At 46.2% G+C, this 19561-nt stretch overlaps 1 protein-coding gene across 2 annotated transcripts in view; it reads right to left on the bottom strand.

Moving 5' to 3' along the window:
* Positions 1 to 364: 364 nt before the first annotated feature.
* PIEZO1 (piezo type mechanosensitive ion channel component 1 (Er blood group)) overlaps positions 365 to 19561 on the bottom strand; it is a 901942-nt gene continuing 882745 nt past the window's right edge. For both annotated transcript variants that reach the window (XM_086945809.1, XM_086945810.1), the window contains 3 exons: positions 9855 to 9934; positions 7534 to 7732; positions 365 to 1935 (listed from right to left, as the gene is read on the bottom strand). In XM_086945809.1, coding sequence (XP_086801935.1) covers positions 1686 to 1935; positions 7534 to 7732; positions 9855 to 9934 — 529 coding nt within the window. In that variant the 3' untranslated portion in view covers positions 365 to 1685. The remainder of the gene's footprint in view (positions 1936 to 7533; positions 7733 to 9854; positions 9935 to 19561) is intronic.

Genomic DNA, 19561 nt, shown 5'->3' with positions numbered 1-19561 from the left:
TAAACATGAGTGGGTATTCGATTAAAAGGAGCTTCTGTATGGGTCTATATATTTCTCTGAAATGATATTTCACAAAGGTGTTCATATTATTGATATTTTATGTATTTTTTCAACATAAGATAGTTGTTGGTGCAGTTATGTTTCTCCTTTTTGAATCAATGTACCTATTTAATGCTGTGCCTTTAACATTTTGTGTCTGAAACCAAAAAAAATTGAATGAATTAAAGCGAATTGAGTGATACTGCGAAATCAGATAGGGTTCCGGTGGGCGTCACAAATGGCCTTATTACTGAAACTTACCTTGTCAACGTCACAAGGTTATGAATTAGTACAGATCCAAACAATAGACACATGCATAACAGAATCATGCTGAAAAACATTTATTTTATTTAGTGCAACCAAATTATTTGGAAAAAGTTGGCAATGTAACTGCTTTCCCTACCCAGTGACAGCGAAGGTAAGGTCACCTGCAGAAACAAGTTGGCCTTAAGGTGAATCAAGAGATGTGGCCAGCCTGGCCTACACTTTATTGACCTATCAGACACAGAGGCATGCCAGGATGCTCTAATGTTCCCAGAGGCCAGTCCGCCTTTGGTTACATTCAAGGTTATCAAAAAGATACAGACCTCTGTAAATCGGGGGAAGTTTTATTCCCCTTTTGGTATTAAAGGAAGGAGGTATAATAACAGCTGTACTTTTCTTTTTAAATAAAAATACATTGTGTTTTTAAATCTTTTTATACATAAATATCTGTTGTGGTTCTCTTTTATTTGGTTCTCTTTAAAGTCTTGCATGATTCATATTCTCTTTTGCATACAGTATTCCATGAAAAGCCGTTCTCAGTTGAGTAGATTCGCCTTTCCAGGCATTTATGTCCTGTCCACAGTCTGTGTGCTGGCAGCAGGATTACTCAGTAAAAACATTTTTAAAAAACGTGTCAGCAGCAGTAGGATATGTGTGGTGACTCTCAGGTGAGCCTGATGGATGGAGTTTTGAAGTTCACTTTGGGCAAAGCATCTCGGTTGATGGGTATCTTGCTCATCTTTGACAAGTGCAGCAGGAGAAAATCCGACCACGTGTAACATATGATGCCATTTGCCATTCTGACGTTTGCGCTCACCTAAAAGTCTTCCGAGTACTTTTGCAGAGCCACTGCATTGACCTTCATCCTAGTGTTCTCGAGGGTGCATTCTTAATGATTTTCTGCTGCTTTGAATCCTGGCGAATTAAAAATCAGAGACAAAAATAGCAGCTACCCATCCCCACGCTTTTCTATAAAACATGAACTCAGCAGCTCATACACTCGGTTGTAATTAAGGACTCCTTTAAATCTAAGACATTGCGGTGGGTTTAAGGGGGATGGCAAGTCCATAACAACCAAACTGTGCAGAGTAAGGGCCTGAGGAACGCCACTATAACAAGCACTGTTGGGTTGAAGATGGGAGAGGACAGGTGGTTCTTTAAGATGTCTGGACTAACATAAAACACAAAAGGCAACCCTACTAGAATCCCTTAGTCCAGGCGCTATCCCATGAGGACTGTAGCATGGTGCCTTGGCAGTGGCATCCCAGAGTTTGCACAGATGAGCTCCAGGAATTGTTAAGACATTAAGGCACCCCGTGTTCCACATTCCTGTCGCTAAGAGGTAAATGATTGTGAGGGTCCCCTGCGGGCTCCGGTAAAACTTAGTCCTTCTCCCGGGTCCATTTGATCATAGTCTCAGGTGAGCGGTAAAGGAATATGAGTTTGGCATAGAGCTCCTCTTCCAGCTCCAGCTCGCCCGTCTCCCGTACTAGGAAGATGTCCTGGCACAACTTCAGGATGCGATCCACACAAGGCAGTTCCTCGAACATAATGGAGTGGGAGATCTCGCTGAAGAAGCCACGCACAAATTTCCCGATCACCAGCACAATGGACACGTACAGACCCATAATCCTGAAAACAAAAAACATGAACATTAGTTTGCTTTGTTTATTGTTGTACAAGCATTTTGTATTCATTAAATGAGTTGTCTGTCTCTTAGATGTGTTCTCTGTTTGGACTCCCTGCCATCACAACTAAACTGAGGCCCATATTTGATAACATTTTTGCATCGTGGCTGAGACATTTTTTGACTGCCATGATGCACAATGCTAGCCCAGATTTACAAAGCCATGCAAGGGCTGATTTGAATCGCCTTGCGTGGCTTTGTAAAAAAAAAAAAAAAAAGTTATGCAGGGCCTTGTGTTGCGTTACACTATGGGACTGATTATGATGCCGGTTAGAAAGCATTCTGACCGATCCTTGTCCGAATGGTTTTCGACCAACTCTGGATAGGGGAGTCCGACCAACTGATTACGATGTTCTCGAACACCATTCGGTCAGACTCCCATTGACTTAAATGGGAGACTGTGTTCTGACCGACTACACTGGCTCCCAATGAAAAACTGGGTAGTTGCAGAAAACCTTGCACCCTGTGGCTGGCACTACATGGTGCCTGCCACACTGTGCATGGTTGGAAAGAGAGGGCCCATGGCTACCCCCACAGGGCCCAACCGGAGGCCTCCGGGTGAAGGGGGGCCTGCAACGGGCCTTTACAGTCGGCTGCCAACAGCGGATCCATGTCAGACAGACCGATTCAGAAAGGCTGTCTGAATCTGACATCATAATCACTTGGTCAGAAATGCAGCCCGCAGAGACGTAAGAGTCCGCTCCAACCAACTCAGTGTCTCTGAATGTCAGTCAAACGCGTAGGAAACAAGGCTTCCAAATCGGATTCGGACAAACTGAATGCCATTCGAAACCTTTCCGACCAACATCGTAATCGGCCCTGATGATGGGAAGGTGTTACATGGGTGGAGTAAGGGTGATACCATGCATCCACTCATGAATGTATGACGTTACAAAGCATGCAATTACAACGCGGTTATCACAACGCATATGACATTACAATGCAAACGTTTACCAAGCATATGCCTTTACAACGAATTTTGTTGTAATAGCATGATTATTAAAGGCACCTTGCCACCCAAAAACCCATACCAACCCTAAAATTACCCTTGCCATCCAAAAACCCATACCAACCCTAAAAATATCCTTGACACCCAAAAACCCATTCCCACCCTAACAAATATCCTTACTATCCACAATCCCATGGCCCCCTAAACCATAAAATTTCCCTTGCCATCTAAAAACACATACTCGTCCTAAACCCCTAAAATATCCTTGCCACCCAAAAACACATACCCACCATAAACCCTAAATTTAACCTTGGTACCCAAAAACCCATAACTGCCCTAAACCCTAAAAATATCCTTGGCACCCAAAAACCCATACCCATCCTAATTCCAGTAAAGAACCATGCCCCCCAAAAAACCTATACCCACCCTAAATATACCATTGCCACCCATACCCACCCTAAACCGCCATTTCCACCCCAAACCCATACCCAACCTAACACCAAATCCTGAAATTACTCTTGCCACCCAAAACACATACCCACCCTAAACCCCCAAAAATATTCTTGGCACCCAAAAACCCATACCCACCCTAAAATTACTATTGCCACCCAAAAGCTCATACCAGCCAATAATCCTAAAAATCTCATTGCCACCCAAAAACACACAACCTCCCTAAACACTAAAAATACCCTCACCACCCAAAAACCTAAGCCCGCCCTAAAATTACTCTTGCCACCCAAGAACCCATACCCACCCTAAAAAATATCCTTACCACCCAAAATCCCATGGCCAACCTAAACCATAAAATCACCATTGCCATCTAAAAACCCATACTCACCCTAAACCCCTAAAAATATCCTTGCCACCCAAAAACCCACTTACCCTAAAAATACCCTTGCTACTCCAAAACCCAAACCAAACCCTAAAACTATCCTTGGCACCCAAAACCCCATACCCATTCTAATAACTAAATTAACCATGCCACCCAAAAACCTATATCCACCCTAAAAATACCCTTGCCACCCAAAAGCTCATACCAACTTATATTCCTAAAAATGTCATTGCCTCCCAAAAAACCCACAACCACCATAAAATTACTCTTGCCACCCAAAAACCCATACCCACCCTAAACCCCTTAAAATTTCATTGCCACCCACAAAACCATATCCACCCCAAACCCTAAAAATATCCTTGGCACTCAAAAACCCATGCCCAACCTAATCCCAATAATTAACAATGCCACCCAAAAACCCATACCCACTCTAAATCCTAAAAATATAATTGAAACCCAAAAACCCATACCCATTGTAATCCTTAAAATTAACCATGCCACCCAAAAGCCCATACCCACCCTCAACATACCCGTACCACCCAAAAACCCATCCCCCCCAAAACTATCCTTGCCACCTGAAAACCCATATCCACCACAAACCCTAAAAATATAATTGGCACCCAAAAACCCATACCCATCACAATCCTTAAAATTAACCATGCCACCCAAAAACCCATACCCAAACCTAAACATACCATTACCACCCAAAAACCCATCCCCCCTAAAGTTATCCTTACCACCCAAAAACCCATACCCACCCAAAAACCCATACCCACCATAATCCCTAAACAATTCCCTGCAACCACAAAACCCATACTCAACATAAACCCACGCCCACTAAATCCTAAAATTACTCTTGCCATTCAAAACGCATACCCACCCTAAACTCTAAACATATTATTGGCAACCAACCCATACCCTCCTTAAAATTACACTTGCCACCCCAAAACACACCCTAAACCATAAAATTATGCTTGCCAACCAAAACTCCATACCCACCCTAAATATACCCTTGCCATCCAAAAACCAATGCCCACCCTAAACACTAAAAATACCCTCGCCACCCAAAAACCCATACCCACCCTAAATCCTTAAAATATCCTTGCCACCCAGAAACCCATATCCACCCAAAACCCTAAAAATACCCTTGCAACCACAAAACCCATACCCAACCTAAACCCACACCCACTCAAAAACCTAAAATTATTCTCGCCACCCAAAAGGCATACCCAACCTAAACCCTAAAAATATTCTTGGCACCCAAAAACCCATACATACACTAAAATTAATCTTGCCACCCAAAAGCCCATACCCACCCTAAAAATACCCTTGCCACCCAAAAACCCATACCCACCCTAAACCCTAAAATGTATCTTACCACCCAAAACCCCATACCCAACCTAAATCCTAAAATGAATCTTGCCACCCAAAAACTCATATCCACCCTAAAAGTAAACTTGCCACCCATACCCACCCTAAACCATAAACATATCCATGCCACCCAAAAAACAATACTCACCCTAAACTCTAAAACCACCCTTGCCACCCATAAACCCATACCCTCCTTAAACCCTAAATATATCCTTCCCACCCAAAACCCCATACCCACCCTAAACCCTAAAATTACCCTTGCCACCCAAAAACCCATACCCACCCTAAGCCCTAAAATACCCTTGGCACCCAAAAACCAATCTCACCCTAAAAGTAAACTTGCTACTCAAAAACCCATACCCACCCCAAACCCTAAAAATATCCATGCCAACCAAAAACAATACTCACCCTAAACCCTAAAATTACCCTTGCCACCCAAAAACTCATGCCAACCCTAAAAATACGCTTGCCACCCAAATACCCATGCCAACCCTAAAAATATCCATGGCACCCAAAAACCCATTCTCACCCTAAACCCTAAAATTACCCTTGCCACCCAAAAACCCATCACCACCCTAAACCCTAAAATGGCTCTTGCACCCAAAAACCCATACTAACCCTAAAAAAAATCCTTGCTACCCAAAAACTCATACCCACCCTGAACCTAAAAATATCCTTGCCAGCCAAAAACCCATACCCACCCTATAATTAACCTTGCCACACCAAAACCAATACCCAACCTAAATCCTGAAATTAATCTTGCCACCCAACACCCATATCCACCCTAAGTCTTCAAATATGCTCGCCACCCAAAAGCCCATGCCCACCCTAAACCCATACTTACCCTAAAAATACCCTTGCCACCCAAAATCCCATACCCACCCTAAAAACCCATACTCATCCTTACATATAAACACTTGGGGCAGATTTAAAATAACTGGCGCATCCCCAGGGATGCACCAGTTATTGTGCGCCACAGCTCCGCCACCCATGGTGCACCGCATTTACAATGCGGCGCACCATGGGGAAAAAACGGCACAGATGCGTCACGCATCTGTGCCGTAAAGGCGGCGCATTGCTGGAATTAAATCGCAAGCGCGACGCAGCTCCAGCAATGCTCTGGGGGGCCCTATCTGTCCAATGCTGTGTCAAGCCTTACGCCTGCTTCAAGCAGGCTCAGGGTTTTGACGCAGCATTGGCCTAAAAGTGCCTGCGTGAAATCTTGTAGATTTCACGCAGGCACTTTTGCGAGGCGCACCTGCCCCGGAACGCCCACCCTGCGCCGGAACGCCCACATGTGGCGCAGGACTTTACAACGTGACGCATCTGCCTAGATGCGTCACGTTGTAAATGGGTCGCAGGGATGCGCCACGTTTACGCCGCCGTTGCGTGACGCAACGGCGGCTTAAACCTGGCGCAAGTCCGACATAAATCTGCCCCTCTATACTTACCTAATAATTACATTTAAAATGCATATGCCTTTACAACTAAATTCAATTTAAACGCATATGCGTGGTAAAATGTTGCGTTGTAATGCCATATGCGTTGTAATAACCACGCTGTAATGCCCGCATTCCAAAGGTTGTTTCCCTCCAATCATGTATTTTTGATGCAAACCCAAATTTACTAAAGGTAGTAAGCCTGGGTTTATGCCAAATTGGTGTGCCTAGCTGAGGCTGGCATAATGAGAAATATCTTAATTGTTCCTTATTACAGCCTCTTTCCATGTGTGCTGCAACCTACAGCATACTTAGAAAGAGGAATATGCCTCAAAAGATTGAAGGCGCACCTTCCTGCACAAAAACAATCCTGCCTGTAACACCCAATGCACAATGGCTCAAAGGAGCCAGCCATGGCACTAGGCTACCCGAATGCAGCGAGCAGAAGTGCACCATATATCATTAGATATGGTGCATTTCTTTTCTCTCTCTTTCACACAATGTAGCAAGGCAACTTGCTGCGTTACATGACAGTTTAGTAAATCTGGGTCTGGTTTTTGAGTCACAAAAGTTTGAATCTCTTATTGATCGGGTTTTTGGTATTCCTACCTTCTGTTTTTGGTTTTCCTATCTTGGATGGTTCATGTGTGTAGTTTTTCTTCCCTGCGTGGATTGTATTTTTGGTTTTCACCTTGCACAGACCACCTTTCCTCTTTTTTTCCTAGCTTGCATGGTTTGTGGGTTTCCTTACTATCATGGAACAGTTTTTTCCTATTTTACACAGATTATTTTTTCAGTTTTCTTTATTCACATGATCTGAATTTTTGGTTTCTGTACCTCTCATGGATTGGGTTTCACTGCTTGGATTGGCTTTTCTTTGCTAGCATCACTTGGATTTACAGTCCTCTCTACTTGCACTCAAATGAAACAGGGAACCCTTCTTTACACTTACCCGTATCCGGCGAGGAAGCCCAGGCTTGGGGGGCTGACCTTGTCGTTGAAGATGACCATTGGCAGTATGTTGCAGTCGTCTTTCTCACAGTCTTTCAGTCGAATCACCCACCACTCGAGAAAGCTGCTTGTGCTGTTGCCTTCGCCAATTCGCTGCCTCTTCAGCTGCACCTCAACATCTAGGTAGCTCTCCTCCTCCTCTGTAAAATGTGTGTCAGAGTATAAGCATGCAAGTTGACACTGCTATACTCTCTCCAAAAATCTACAGGCATGGGTTCTCACTAGGCTTCCATCTCATAAAAACATTATAGCTGCAGGTGAGCCACCAGGATCTCTGAAGACGTCTATTATTGTCGTTCACCACTAAATGGAGTATAAGCATGCCTTAAATCATGTAAAACTCACAAAAAAACAGACACAAAAAGAAAGGCATGAGGGTAAAATAGTTCTTGAAGCAACACCAAAACACACAGTCACTTTGCATTTGAGGTTGTAAAAGGATGGGTTCCACATCTCTGGTCCTGCACTCCAAAAAGACAACTTATCGCCTCCCCAAACATGTGTTGGGACTTTGAGTGCAGGACTATGAGGAACCAAGACTGTAGTTTGTGGCCCAGTGGCATACTGCCTGTAAAAAACATGGCCAGATCCTGCAGCGGGTAAAGAAACCGCATCCGTCCTGCCCATTCTTTGCCGAGCCCGTTCTTGCCCATGACCATTAGCCACATCTCAAACCACTTTTCTTGATGATAAATAATGAATATTTGCAAATGTTTCTAGCCAAGTTATGCTTTGTATCCCCGCACTTTGCACCCTGTGTTTCTTCTTGCATACATGGTTGGATGTGGGATCTTGGCCCCTCTAACTTACTCCCCTGTTTTAAGTAACCAAAGATCCATGATACTTGGTCTTTTAGATTTGTGGTACGTGCCCACATTTCACTTCCCAGTCCCACATCATGTGGGCAGGTGAGGCACATGCTCTCCCCCACACTGCCGCAGTCCCACCAGAGGCTTTGGCACGGGAAACATTTGATTACACTCTAGTCACTACCAGAATGTCCTACCAACCACATCAGTAATTGTACAACTGAGTGGCTTAGGGACAGTGATGGCTGGTGGAAACCTTCTGATCCAAAAATCAAATGTTGGTCTTTTTTTCTCCATTTTTGATTATAGACTATTCTACCTTCAGTGGATATAATGTTATAATAGCATTATAGCCCTTCTACCTCTAACTATTCCGGGTTTTAAAGACCCACTGCCTCTTCATAGTCCCCTCGTCTGTGGCTCGGGCATATAACCCAATAAGAAGGCCTGAAATAAAGGTTATAGCAGTAGGCTATAATGATTTATTAAATACTGCCTCACTGGCAGATGCTTAAAGTGCCTTTTATGTTAAAATAATTGCTCACCACCAGATGCCTGAAAGTAACAGCTATCATTGTTATGAATTCAGACAGATTAGACTCACACAAATCAGAATCTAGGGGAGAGGAGTCATACCCACTTGGCTCCTTACTAGAGCCCTGGTTGACTAGTGCAGTGAGAGCAAACTTAAAAAGCTAACTACACAAAATGGCTACAAACTCCACACATGCTCAAAAGAATTGGCCTTGATTAACACTGAACGTGCTTCAGAGATTGGCCCTGGTTTAATTTGGATTTTTAGTGGATTGAGAATAGGCTCAAAGGCGAGACTACAAGAACTTGCACCACACTGAAAAGATTACAGACTGTAACAGTCCAGGCTTTAGCACCCAACACATCCATTCTACGCATTAGTACTAATATGGACTCAGACCTCACTCTCCAGAGACTAGCCAGACTCTCCTATTTTACAGTCTAGCAAGTGGCTCCAGACTGATGTCGGTGCTCAATGGACTGAGGACAGGCTCCCACAGCTTAAAATCAAGTGGCTAGCTCAAGTTTTCACAAGAGTACAGACCTTCACAGTTATAGTACAGTCTTTGGCCCAAAAGTGATTCAGCTGCTTACCTGACAATGGGTTTACAAATCCCACACCATGAGGATTGGTCCTAGACTCGCAGATCACACATCAAACGTATTGACCACAGACTCACTTGACTGCCTACTAGACTTGCACATTTCATAAATTGAGGGTTTCCCCCCCTAACCACATGGTTCCTAATTGGAGTTAAGTATGGACTCACACAGCTTGCATTTTTGGGTATTGGCCCAGGAGACACTCAGCTGCTTACTAAGTATGGAATAACAAGCTCACCCTTTGGGGATTAGCACCAGACTCAGAAAATACATATGTCTAACACAGTTTACAGTTTGGAGATTGATCCAGACTCACCTGGCTGCAGCTGCCTAACAGGATTGGCTTCTGGTCCATTGGGAGCCCGAATGTATTTCGGAAACAGGTGAGCCACGCGACTGCAGAAAAGCAAAAGAATAAATGAAAACCTAAAGTAGTTACAAGTAACTTTGAATCAGATATTTAGGGGTTCACTCTGGGCATCTGGTTGTCATATGGCATTGCTGGTGGCCACACTGAGGTTTTCTGAGAGTGCAACGAAATGTACACACATCTAAACAAGTAGTCATCAGAGAAGACTGTTGAGTACATGCTTGGCGAGTTAAACGTGCGATTAAGCCATACCATCCCTTATGTAGAGAGGAGTAGAGCTGTGTAGGCATGTGTGGTACCAACACTAAATCTGTGGGATCCAGCATCAAAAATCTTATTGCAATCCAATTGAGAGCACAGTCGCTTGTGTCTGCTCAGCAGTGGCCTTCTGCAACTAGTGATGGATTCCGTGGTTGTAATGATGGGTTGCAAGGACTGGAAGTTAGAGGAGAAAGAAGGAAATGGTTCTACAGCCCAGTGAAACACCCAAAGCTGGTGGGTTTTAAGATGGGGAAAAGTTGTAAAATAATTAAACCGCAAATACTGGATTGCACGAAGAAGAATATTTCTGAGAAGGAGAAAGAAGGGCTAAAGATATTTCGTTGTTGCCTGTTGATTACTAGTATTCACTACAAGAGTTTCCCTGCATTGAGTTTTGAGTAAAAATAACGGAAACCAAATTAAGTTGCTGCTTCATTTATAAACCAAATGAAGTAGAAGGGGCGGCAAGAGGATGGCATATAAACAGCAGCGCCCCCATGCCAGCATCCTAAAAAAATATAAAGAAAAATTATAATAAACCCGGGTTTATTAAAGTTTTATTTTCTTTCCTTGCCAAGTCTTTGGGGGCAGGGCCAGGGGGATAGCCGGCACTGAAGGGAGTAGTTGCACACACTGCTTTCAGTGTGCATGTTGGTTTGGCCATCCAGAGACGGCAGGCCAAACCCACATGCGCACTGAAGCAGTCTCCAACCCGGGCTGCGTTGCCGGGTTGGAGACAGGCTGCAAGTGTCACTGGAAGCGCAAATTGAGGGTGCTCAGGTCCATCCTGATGCTACTCTCATGCTGCCAGTAGCATTGCTGCTCCTGTACTGCCTGCAGCATGAGAGCAGTGTCAGCATTGGCTGCAGGGGAGTCTGGAAGCCTGTGCCTGCAGTGGACTAGAGCCACAGAGGAGTGGAAGACCGGCAATGTGGCAGGTATGTTTTAAAAAAAATATTTCCGCTCGTTTATCCATCGTCCCCGGTCCCCCCTCCCACTGCACCCCCACCCATTTGTCCAGACACCGGTGGCTTTCACATAAAAACAGAAGGAAAGGAGGGTCTCAAGAACGGTGGGATTGTAAAGGGCGTTTGTGGGCATCCAAAACACGCAATACCTCTTCATTCAACCTTTTTTGTCCTGTTTTACTAGAAAAGAGTTAGGTTGAATGCCATTCCTACTGTGCTGCACCCTGCGTGAGACATGAACTGTTCTATAGATTTGCATAAGTTGGTCTGCAGTACCACGTGGCCATGACAACAAGTTGAGTACTAGGTGGAGACGGACTGTCAGCCTACCTTTTACCCCAAGCACTGCATTGCCCGAGTGCATTTCCATGGCAGAGAATAGCGGATGTTCTGGTGTCACATTAGACCGGCCTGAGTTTATGCATAGTTTTCAAATCAAGTTCAATAACCTTTCTAATCAGCTGAGCTGTACAGTCGCTAAAAGCTGGGATGAACTTGTCAGTCTGCCCTTCGTCACTAATTCTGCTGCCCATGTGGAATTTTGACATAATCCTTCCTTCCGGACATAAAGCTAATGTTAGTCCTCAATACCCAAACATATGTTGAACTTTATCGCATACAGTTGTATATTCCCACTAAATTGTGCTTAAATTGGTGTCCATAAAATTTGCAGACCATGGACGAATACACACCCTGCAGCCTACTCAATTAATAAACAGGTGACTGGGATCTCTCCTTTCATTCTTGGCTCCTTTGAAATAACTCCCCTGCTAAAAAGATTTTTAATCCTTAGGTTTATCGATTCCTTATGATGTAGGCTATTTTTGAATTGTGTGAATGTCTTTTCCCTTCTTTTCTCCCACAAAATAACCCTGTAATATATGCTAAGGCAACAAAGGGTGAAACTGACAAGGCAAAACCTATGGGAGGGGTTTAACATAGTCCACACCTTTTCTGATAAACCATGGTCCCAGTATCTCCATTCCACTTTAAAATGTAGCCTCCTGTACTGTGCCTAATCATTTTAGGAAACAATATGGAATACAATCTGGTGTGACACATTCCAAGAGGCATAATTAAAGAAACCGAGGTACATAGCTCAAAGGGATGTGAGGGAATCTCAAACCTTCCCACATCCCTTTGAGCTATGTACCTCGGTTTGTTTAACTATGCCTCTTGGAATGTGTCACACCAGATTGTATTCCATACTGTATTCTCTGGGTGCTTAGCCGGGCTACTAGAGCATGTGCATCTTTCGATCCATGAGGGAACCCATATAATATTCTCTGATTGCTTAATCATGCCTTCAGACGTTGGGCTACTGCTGCTTGGGGTGGACCTCATAAGCAATATGGTACTTATCCTGTAAGGATCTATTCACAGTTTGTAGTGCTGTAGATTCACATGCTCTGGGCCATGCGCATGGGGATCGCGCTCCATTGCTACATTATTTTTTGCACAGGGGTGAGCGTACAGGCGCAACAGTACAAAGGACATTTTGATGTCCATGGGTGAAAGTGAATAACAAAGTTAAATATGTAAATGAAAGAGGTAAGAATCCGTAGCAACCACTGCCTCCCGGGGAGGGGGGTGGGTGCGTGTGAATTTACAGCACTACATATGCAACAGATACCTACAGGATAAGTAACATTTTCTGTTCGTAGCATGTGCCGCTGTAGATGAGCATGCTCTGCATAGACTGTAAAGCAGTACTCCCTTAACCCCTTCGATGCTCATGACGAGCTCAGCTCGTCATGTAGTACACTGCTCGTGTGCTTATGACGAGCTGAGCTCGTCATGAACAATGGGTTTCAAAGCCTCTCCGCACAGAGGGGGAATTGCTGCAGCACTGATGGTGTTAAGTGATGGTCATCCAATGGATGGTGAAGCTAGGACATCCTCTCAGTAGTGTTTAGTAAAGGTGTGTGGATTATAGGGATGTTATCCAGAAAAGCCTTAGTGACCCTTTATTCCAGGTACAATGTTATCTGGGCAGAGCAGGTTACGTTTTAAGATACCAAATTTAGATGCAATTAACTATCCACCTGGCTTAACCAGCCTTTGACAGTGGCTGAAGAAAAGTTGTGTTTTGCAGAATGTCTTGGTCCTGTCAATATGGTACATATTGGTGCATTTTATATCTCCGGTGTGAAGCGCCCTTTCTGCTACTGAGTTTGGTTGAGTGAAAAAGACCAGGAACTCTGTCATTTGGTTGGGGTGGAGGGGGACTATGACCACTGGAAGGAAGTTAAGGTTGGTCCTAATGACGACTCTGTCATTATGGGCCTGACAGAAATGCTTTCCCAAGGTGATGGCCTACAGCTAGCTGGCACGTCATAGGGATGCAATAGCGACAAGGAAGGCAAACTTCCAAGAAAGAAACTGTAAGGTGTGTAGTGGTTCAAGAAAAGGGCCCATAAGCCTCGTAAGAATGATATTAAGGTTCCAGACCAGGCCAGGAGGAACTCTTGGTGGGATGACCCGTTTGAGCCTCTCTGTGAAAGCCTTGATGACAGGAATCCTAAACAAAGAGATTGTTCCCTGTAGGCTGCAATAGCCATTGAGTGAATGCATTTAGGGGATCCTGTAAGTGAAGGAATTGACAAACAATCCCTGCGCCTAAGAAAAAAAAGAATGTGTCCTCATGTAATGCAACTGGTGCTATGTAAAGCGCTCTGATACCCTTTTTGGGTCAAGTTCGCACTATATAAAACTCTGTAAAAAAATATATATATCCTGAGCTGCAGGTTTGAGAGGGTTGAAGCATTTTGATATGCAATATTGGGCAAACCTTTCCCACTTGTCAGCGTAACAGGCATGTAGTGGCCCTGCATACTTCTTTGAAAAAGTCCATGAATTCCTGAGGGAGATTGAGGTAACCGAACTCTGGGACCTCAAGAGCCAAACTGCTAGATTGAGCTACCTGGGCTTCCAGTTGCCTTGATCCTGCTCAGCCTGTTGAGGAGTGTCTTGTGGGGTACGGCAGACATCTCAAGAAGGATCTAGCACAAGGGTTTGTCTGGCCCATGTGGGAACCAACAAGATGAAAGTGAGGGAGGATTGCCAAAGGTTCTTTGCCACGTATGGAAGAAGTGGGAGGGGAAGAAAAGTGTAAGCAGAGATCCCTGACCAGTTCATTCATAGAGTGTTGCCCATGGATTGAGGGTATGGAAAACTGTAGGCAAAGATTTGGCATTTTTCATTAAGTGAAGTGGTCTAGGTAGACCTCTAGGATTCTCAAACAACAGAAGTAGGACTCTTGCGTGGAGTTCCCACTCATGGACTTGTTGCTGCATCCTGCTGAGAAGGCTGCAATGTTATTATCCGCTCCTCAAGGAACTTCGGCAGGGGGTGCACCTGGTGATGATTAACCCAATGCCAAATACTCTGCAGTAGTGATGATAACTACAGGGAATGTGTGCAGTCTTGCTTTTTTAGGTAATACATGCGGTCATGATGTCTGTTCTTATGAGGACATAATTGTATCTGTTGACCTGAAGGAAGGTTGGAGAGCAAGCTCAATGGCTAGAAGCTCCAGGTGATTGATGTGAATGCCTTGTTGTTGCTGTGACCAAATGCCCTAACATGCTAGATCCCCATCCTAAAAGGGAGATGTCTGTGCTGATGGTCACTTGTGGAATGGGGCCCATAAAGTGCCATCCCTGCAACTGGTTGTTGCTGTTCCAACAATGCAGAGCAACAAGTGGTGGCCCGTATCAACAATAAATCTTCCCAATGACCCTCAACCTGTTAGCATTGATCCGATAGCCACTGTTGTAGAGTACATATGTGTAGTCTAGGATGGGGGTTATGCCAATGCAGAAAACCATCATCTCTAGGAGACATCAGTGTTCTGACTGTTTGGTGACAATGGGGCTCAAAAAGAAGCAATAGCTGCTGGAAAAAACCTTGCATTCTGATTTAGCGTGGGTAGACTTTGCCCATCATTGACTTGAGGGTAGCCCCCAAGAAGGGCTAATTCTAGATGGGCTGGAGTCGGGATCTGGTGGTATTTATGATAAATTCCAACCTGTGGTGGACGGAGATGGTGGTCTGAGTGTGTACCAGGTACTGCTGCTTGACTAAACTCTTGATCAGCCAAACATCAAAATCTGGGATCCCTCCCCCCACCTCCATCCCCCTGCAAAAGAAACCCTTGGCTGAAGGGCACCCATGGCTTTAGCCGTGTCCCTGTCCGACTTAATTTTTTCTAGCATCTCATTAACTTGTGTCCAAAAAAGTTGTTCCACTTCGAAGGGCAAGTTGATGAAGAGATGTTGCTGGACTTCAGGGTTGAAGCCAGAGATGTAGTCAGTACTGGTGGCACAAAATGATGGAAGTATTAACTGCTCTAGCTGAAGTGGCAGCGGCATCCAGGGCACAGTGGATAATGGCATTAGAGATGAGTTTTCCGTCTGCCACTATCTCTTCCTCTTTTATCTACGCTCTGGAGGGAAGTGCTTACGCAGGTTCGCCAAAGGGCCCCACTGCGCTCGGTCATAACGAGACAGAAGGCCAATGGAATTGGAGATATGTCAGTGGGTTGTGTCACCTACTGCTACCCTCTTTGCTACAGTGTCAATCTGTTTGTTTTCCTTATACACAGGGGTGAGGGGGCATGGGTTAGATGGAGGGGGGGCGGAGTCACGGTGTCTTGATTTGCTGCTGACTCTTGAGGGTGGTGGCAACCACCAGGGATTCCAAGAGGATAAACCCTCTAATGTAGACGAGGTTGCTGGGAAAAAGATTTTATTTGCTCTCTATTCTGGTAGTGATAATACAACATTTCACTGGCTCCTTGAACATCTCTGGGGTAGCGGTGTGCATGCCCTTCAACATGGTAAGGAATTGGAGTTCCGTCCTGGAGATGGTCTCTACCAAGAAACTGACATCTTCATGAGTGGTGTGCATGTCTACCTTGTGGTAGGATGCTGCACTTTGGATCACTACGGCAGTAGTGTTATCTAGTGGAGGAGCCCCTACTAGGACGTGTTCGAGGTCGGAGTCCTTTGAGGCTCTACGTCATAGTCTTCTAAGGGGTCGCTAATGGGATGTAGGTGGCGAGGGCTGTTGAAGTACTTTATAGGAGAATAAGGACTGCCTATGTCCAAAAGGACTGTAGTGACCCCCTAATGGGATGTAGGAGAAAGGGTCATGAGTGGTGGAAGTGGATGGAAGTAGAGGTGGAGGTGAAGGGCTGGTGTCCTTGGGAATGATTGCCTTCTTGAGTGAAGGAGCCAAGGGTTTTGAAGAAGGATCTGGAAAAGGAGTGACCTTGAATGTGAGCCTGCCTTTCTTAGACACCTCTGCACCAAGGCTGAAAGAAATCTTTCCTTTTCACGGTGAATGACAATAGTATTTTGCCACTTGTCAAGCTTGTGCTGGATTATTTCAAAGATGGGCCTGTCGGAGTCTTCAGGGTTGGCTGTTGAGGCCAGTTTCAAGGCAGGTGGAGATTTTGCCGCAACACAGCCTTCAGCTTTGAAGTGGGTTTGGACGCCTCAGCTTCGAGGTGCTTCTCTGGACTCGAAGGCCGATGAGGAATTTTTTTTTTAAGTTTTCAAAAACCTTTAAGGAATAAAGACACAGCAGGCATGGTACACGGTGCAGCAGCAACGCACATCATGACAGGGGGTATTACAGACAATGTGGCAGATTACCATGAAATAAAAGAACAGAGCATCATAGTGAATCCAGCATCTATAGACACAGCAAACAGTTTCAGAGTGTTAGACCTGTCAGCCTTAGGGTGGTCTTCCCCATTTTTTTCGCTTTTGCCTCATTTTTCCCACCTACTTTTTGTTGGCTTTAGGCCTCTGGGCACCTTCCCATTGCTTATCAATGCTAAGGTGCAGGTGCTCTTTTCCCCTAACATGGCTGCCACTGACACCTGCTACTGCAGCGTGGTCTTTATAGGCACACTCTAATAGCCAGGAGCTGGCTGGAACCCTTAAACATTGTTGCAATACCGGCCTGCCAGCCTGCCCATAGCTAGAGTGAGGAAGCTCCTGGAACCTTCCAGAATAGGGGAGTGGACACCAACTGCCACTGCCAACTGCCAACTGTCGCTATAAAAGGAAAGGGAGGGAAACTTTCTAGTCAGTTGGGGCATCACTGACCTGGGGGACCCTACCGCCAGGAGACCTAGGCGGTAGGGCCTAGTCAGGAACCTATGCCACTGGGGGTGACAGGGTTTAGGCGCTGCCCACCAAGCTGTGTGAGGAACACTGAACTAGCCCACTGATCTGGCACAGCGGGAGGGGAACCCAGGGACCACCTGAAGTGATCTGCTGAGGAAACTTGACAAGCCTTCAACTCAACCCCCCCCCCTCTCTTCAAGTAAATTCTACCAAGGGTGTAGGAACCAGCTAGCGCCAAGAAGACCTTCTCACTGCCCAGAGGACTGGTGGGGAATCAACCAGGTATTGGCGCTGTGTCACTCCCTGCGCTCCCTGACTTCACCTGGGTCCCCCCTGCTGTTCTGCCACTGTCGTGTGGCCTTTCCTGGGCTATCTGACCTGCAACTCTGTCTGATTCCCCTATCCAGCGCTTTCCTATGGTGCCCCTGAGTAGCGCTGTGAACTGCTGACTGGCAAGCGCTGTGCACCCCTGAGAAGCGCTGTGAACTGCTGACTGGCAAGCGCTGTGCCACCCTGAGAAGCGCTGTGAACTGTTGACTGGCAAGCGATGTGCCCCCCTGAGAAGCGATACTGCGTGGAGACCCTCTGTTGGCCCGAAGAGAGCTGCCCGAGGCGCAATTGTGAATTGTCCCCAAAGCGCTACGAGGACCAAGTGCTTTAGCTACCAGGCGCTTCTCAGCTGTGCCCCCTTTTCGCGCTTTCCACCGAGTGCGCCCCTGAACTTACTGCTTCAGACCAGGGGCCTTCTGAGCCTCGCCGACATTGTCGCTGCCCGGCGCTTTCCCCGAGACGCCAACGCCACCTTCTGCATCCCCTCGGTGGCCTCTGGAGCCAGGAGAGGGCCGCCGGGAAATCTTGTTAGGCCGCAGTAGGCCTCGCTAGGCCTGAAGCCTGGATCTGGCATCACGTGACGGGGGCGCCCGTGTTGACTCCGCCCCGCCATGTGCTGATTGAGTCCCTGTGCTGTGCCCTGCGAGCCGCTCTGCTATTGGCGGTCGCTGGGCGCCAGGGCCTCCCATTGGTTCCCGGTCCCTGCAAGCACTGAGGGAGGACCGGGACCGGCTCTGACACCTGCGCGGGGGGCTCGCGAAGAGTACTGGAGCCCCCGCCTGTCCCCGACTTCACCGGAGAGCGCAGTAGTGAGAGCGCGCCTCCGGGTATAAACCCCAGCCTGCTGAACCTCCGCAAGGGCCCAAGAAGGGGCCGAAGAAGTAAGGTAAACCCCCGGGGAGGCTCCAAGACCGCCCTCCCCGTGGGAGACTGCAGTTGGGCCCCGTTGGCCCCGATAAGTACTGTGGACTGGGCAGGAGCCCTGTGTCGTTTGAGGAGCCCTCCAGGGGGCTCTTGTGACTATCCCTAGGGAAAAGTTAACCCCTTGGTAGGGGAAAGTTTATTCTGTTATGGTGGCCTGATTGTTATTGGAATTGTCATGCTTAGCTTCTGAGAGTAATGTCCTGCATATTCTGACCAAAAGAAATGCTCATTTTGCCGACAGGAAAGGTTATTAGTGCCTGTTGCCCATCTAATGAACTGTTGGAGTTTACCTAGAAGAAACTCTTATTTCTAATTATTGAACTGCTTTATTCCAGCCTTGTGAAATGCACTACATTTGCTGATAAATGGCTTATCTTTGCAGCTAGGAAATGTTTACCCCCCATTGATTGACACGCCGATTCCTTCAGCGACAAAGTGACTGCTGCTGAGTAATGAAATGTTATTTAAATGTCTGAAAAGGGAACTCCTTGCAGGTGCTGACTAGGAGCAAGGCTGTTACCAGTCCTACCGTTATTTAATATTTTAATATTTATTTAAGTATTTATGGCCAAGAAATGGAAAGCATGTGTTTTTAAGGGAAAGCAATGAGTTAATGCTGCTGTGATTTTTGACTGCCCTGATTCTGATCCCAGATAAAACTTATTTATTTGAATCAAGCATTCTGGTGTGGACCCAGTCTTTGCGTGCACTTATTGTCTCAGTGGATGCGTGTGTTGTATAGTCACTTAACATCTAAGCTTCTGGTGCCTGCCGGCTCGGTCCAAGCTACCCCCCATGGGGCCTGGCAAACCCAGTTCCCACAGAGTCTCAGCCCCCGGAGGAGGAAGCACACATGAAAAAGCATACCTAGCAGGGAATCTGAAGTGGCAGGGGCCCAGGTGGAAAGGAGAGATGTAAAGGTCAGTCAAGGACCAGCACCGGTGGCCGCCGACGACCCGGGGCCAGCGGGGAGCTCGGGAGAGGAAGCGTTGCTGGAGTGGGAGGGGGAGCGCGGGAGAGGGAGCGTTGC

The sequence above is a fragment of the Lissotriton vulgaris genome, chromosome 12 (genome assembly GCF_964263255.1).
Source record: "Lissotriton vulgaris chromosome 12, aLisVul1.2, whole genome shotgun sequence".
In the NCBI taxonomy this organism is placed as follows: domain Eukaryota; kingdom Metazoa; phylum Chordata; class Amphibia; order Caudata; family Salamandridae; genus Lissotriton; species Lissotriton vulgaris.
The sequence above is the reverse complement of the archived record's forward strand: the minus strand, read 5'-3'. Positions and strand labels throughout refer to the sequence as shown.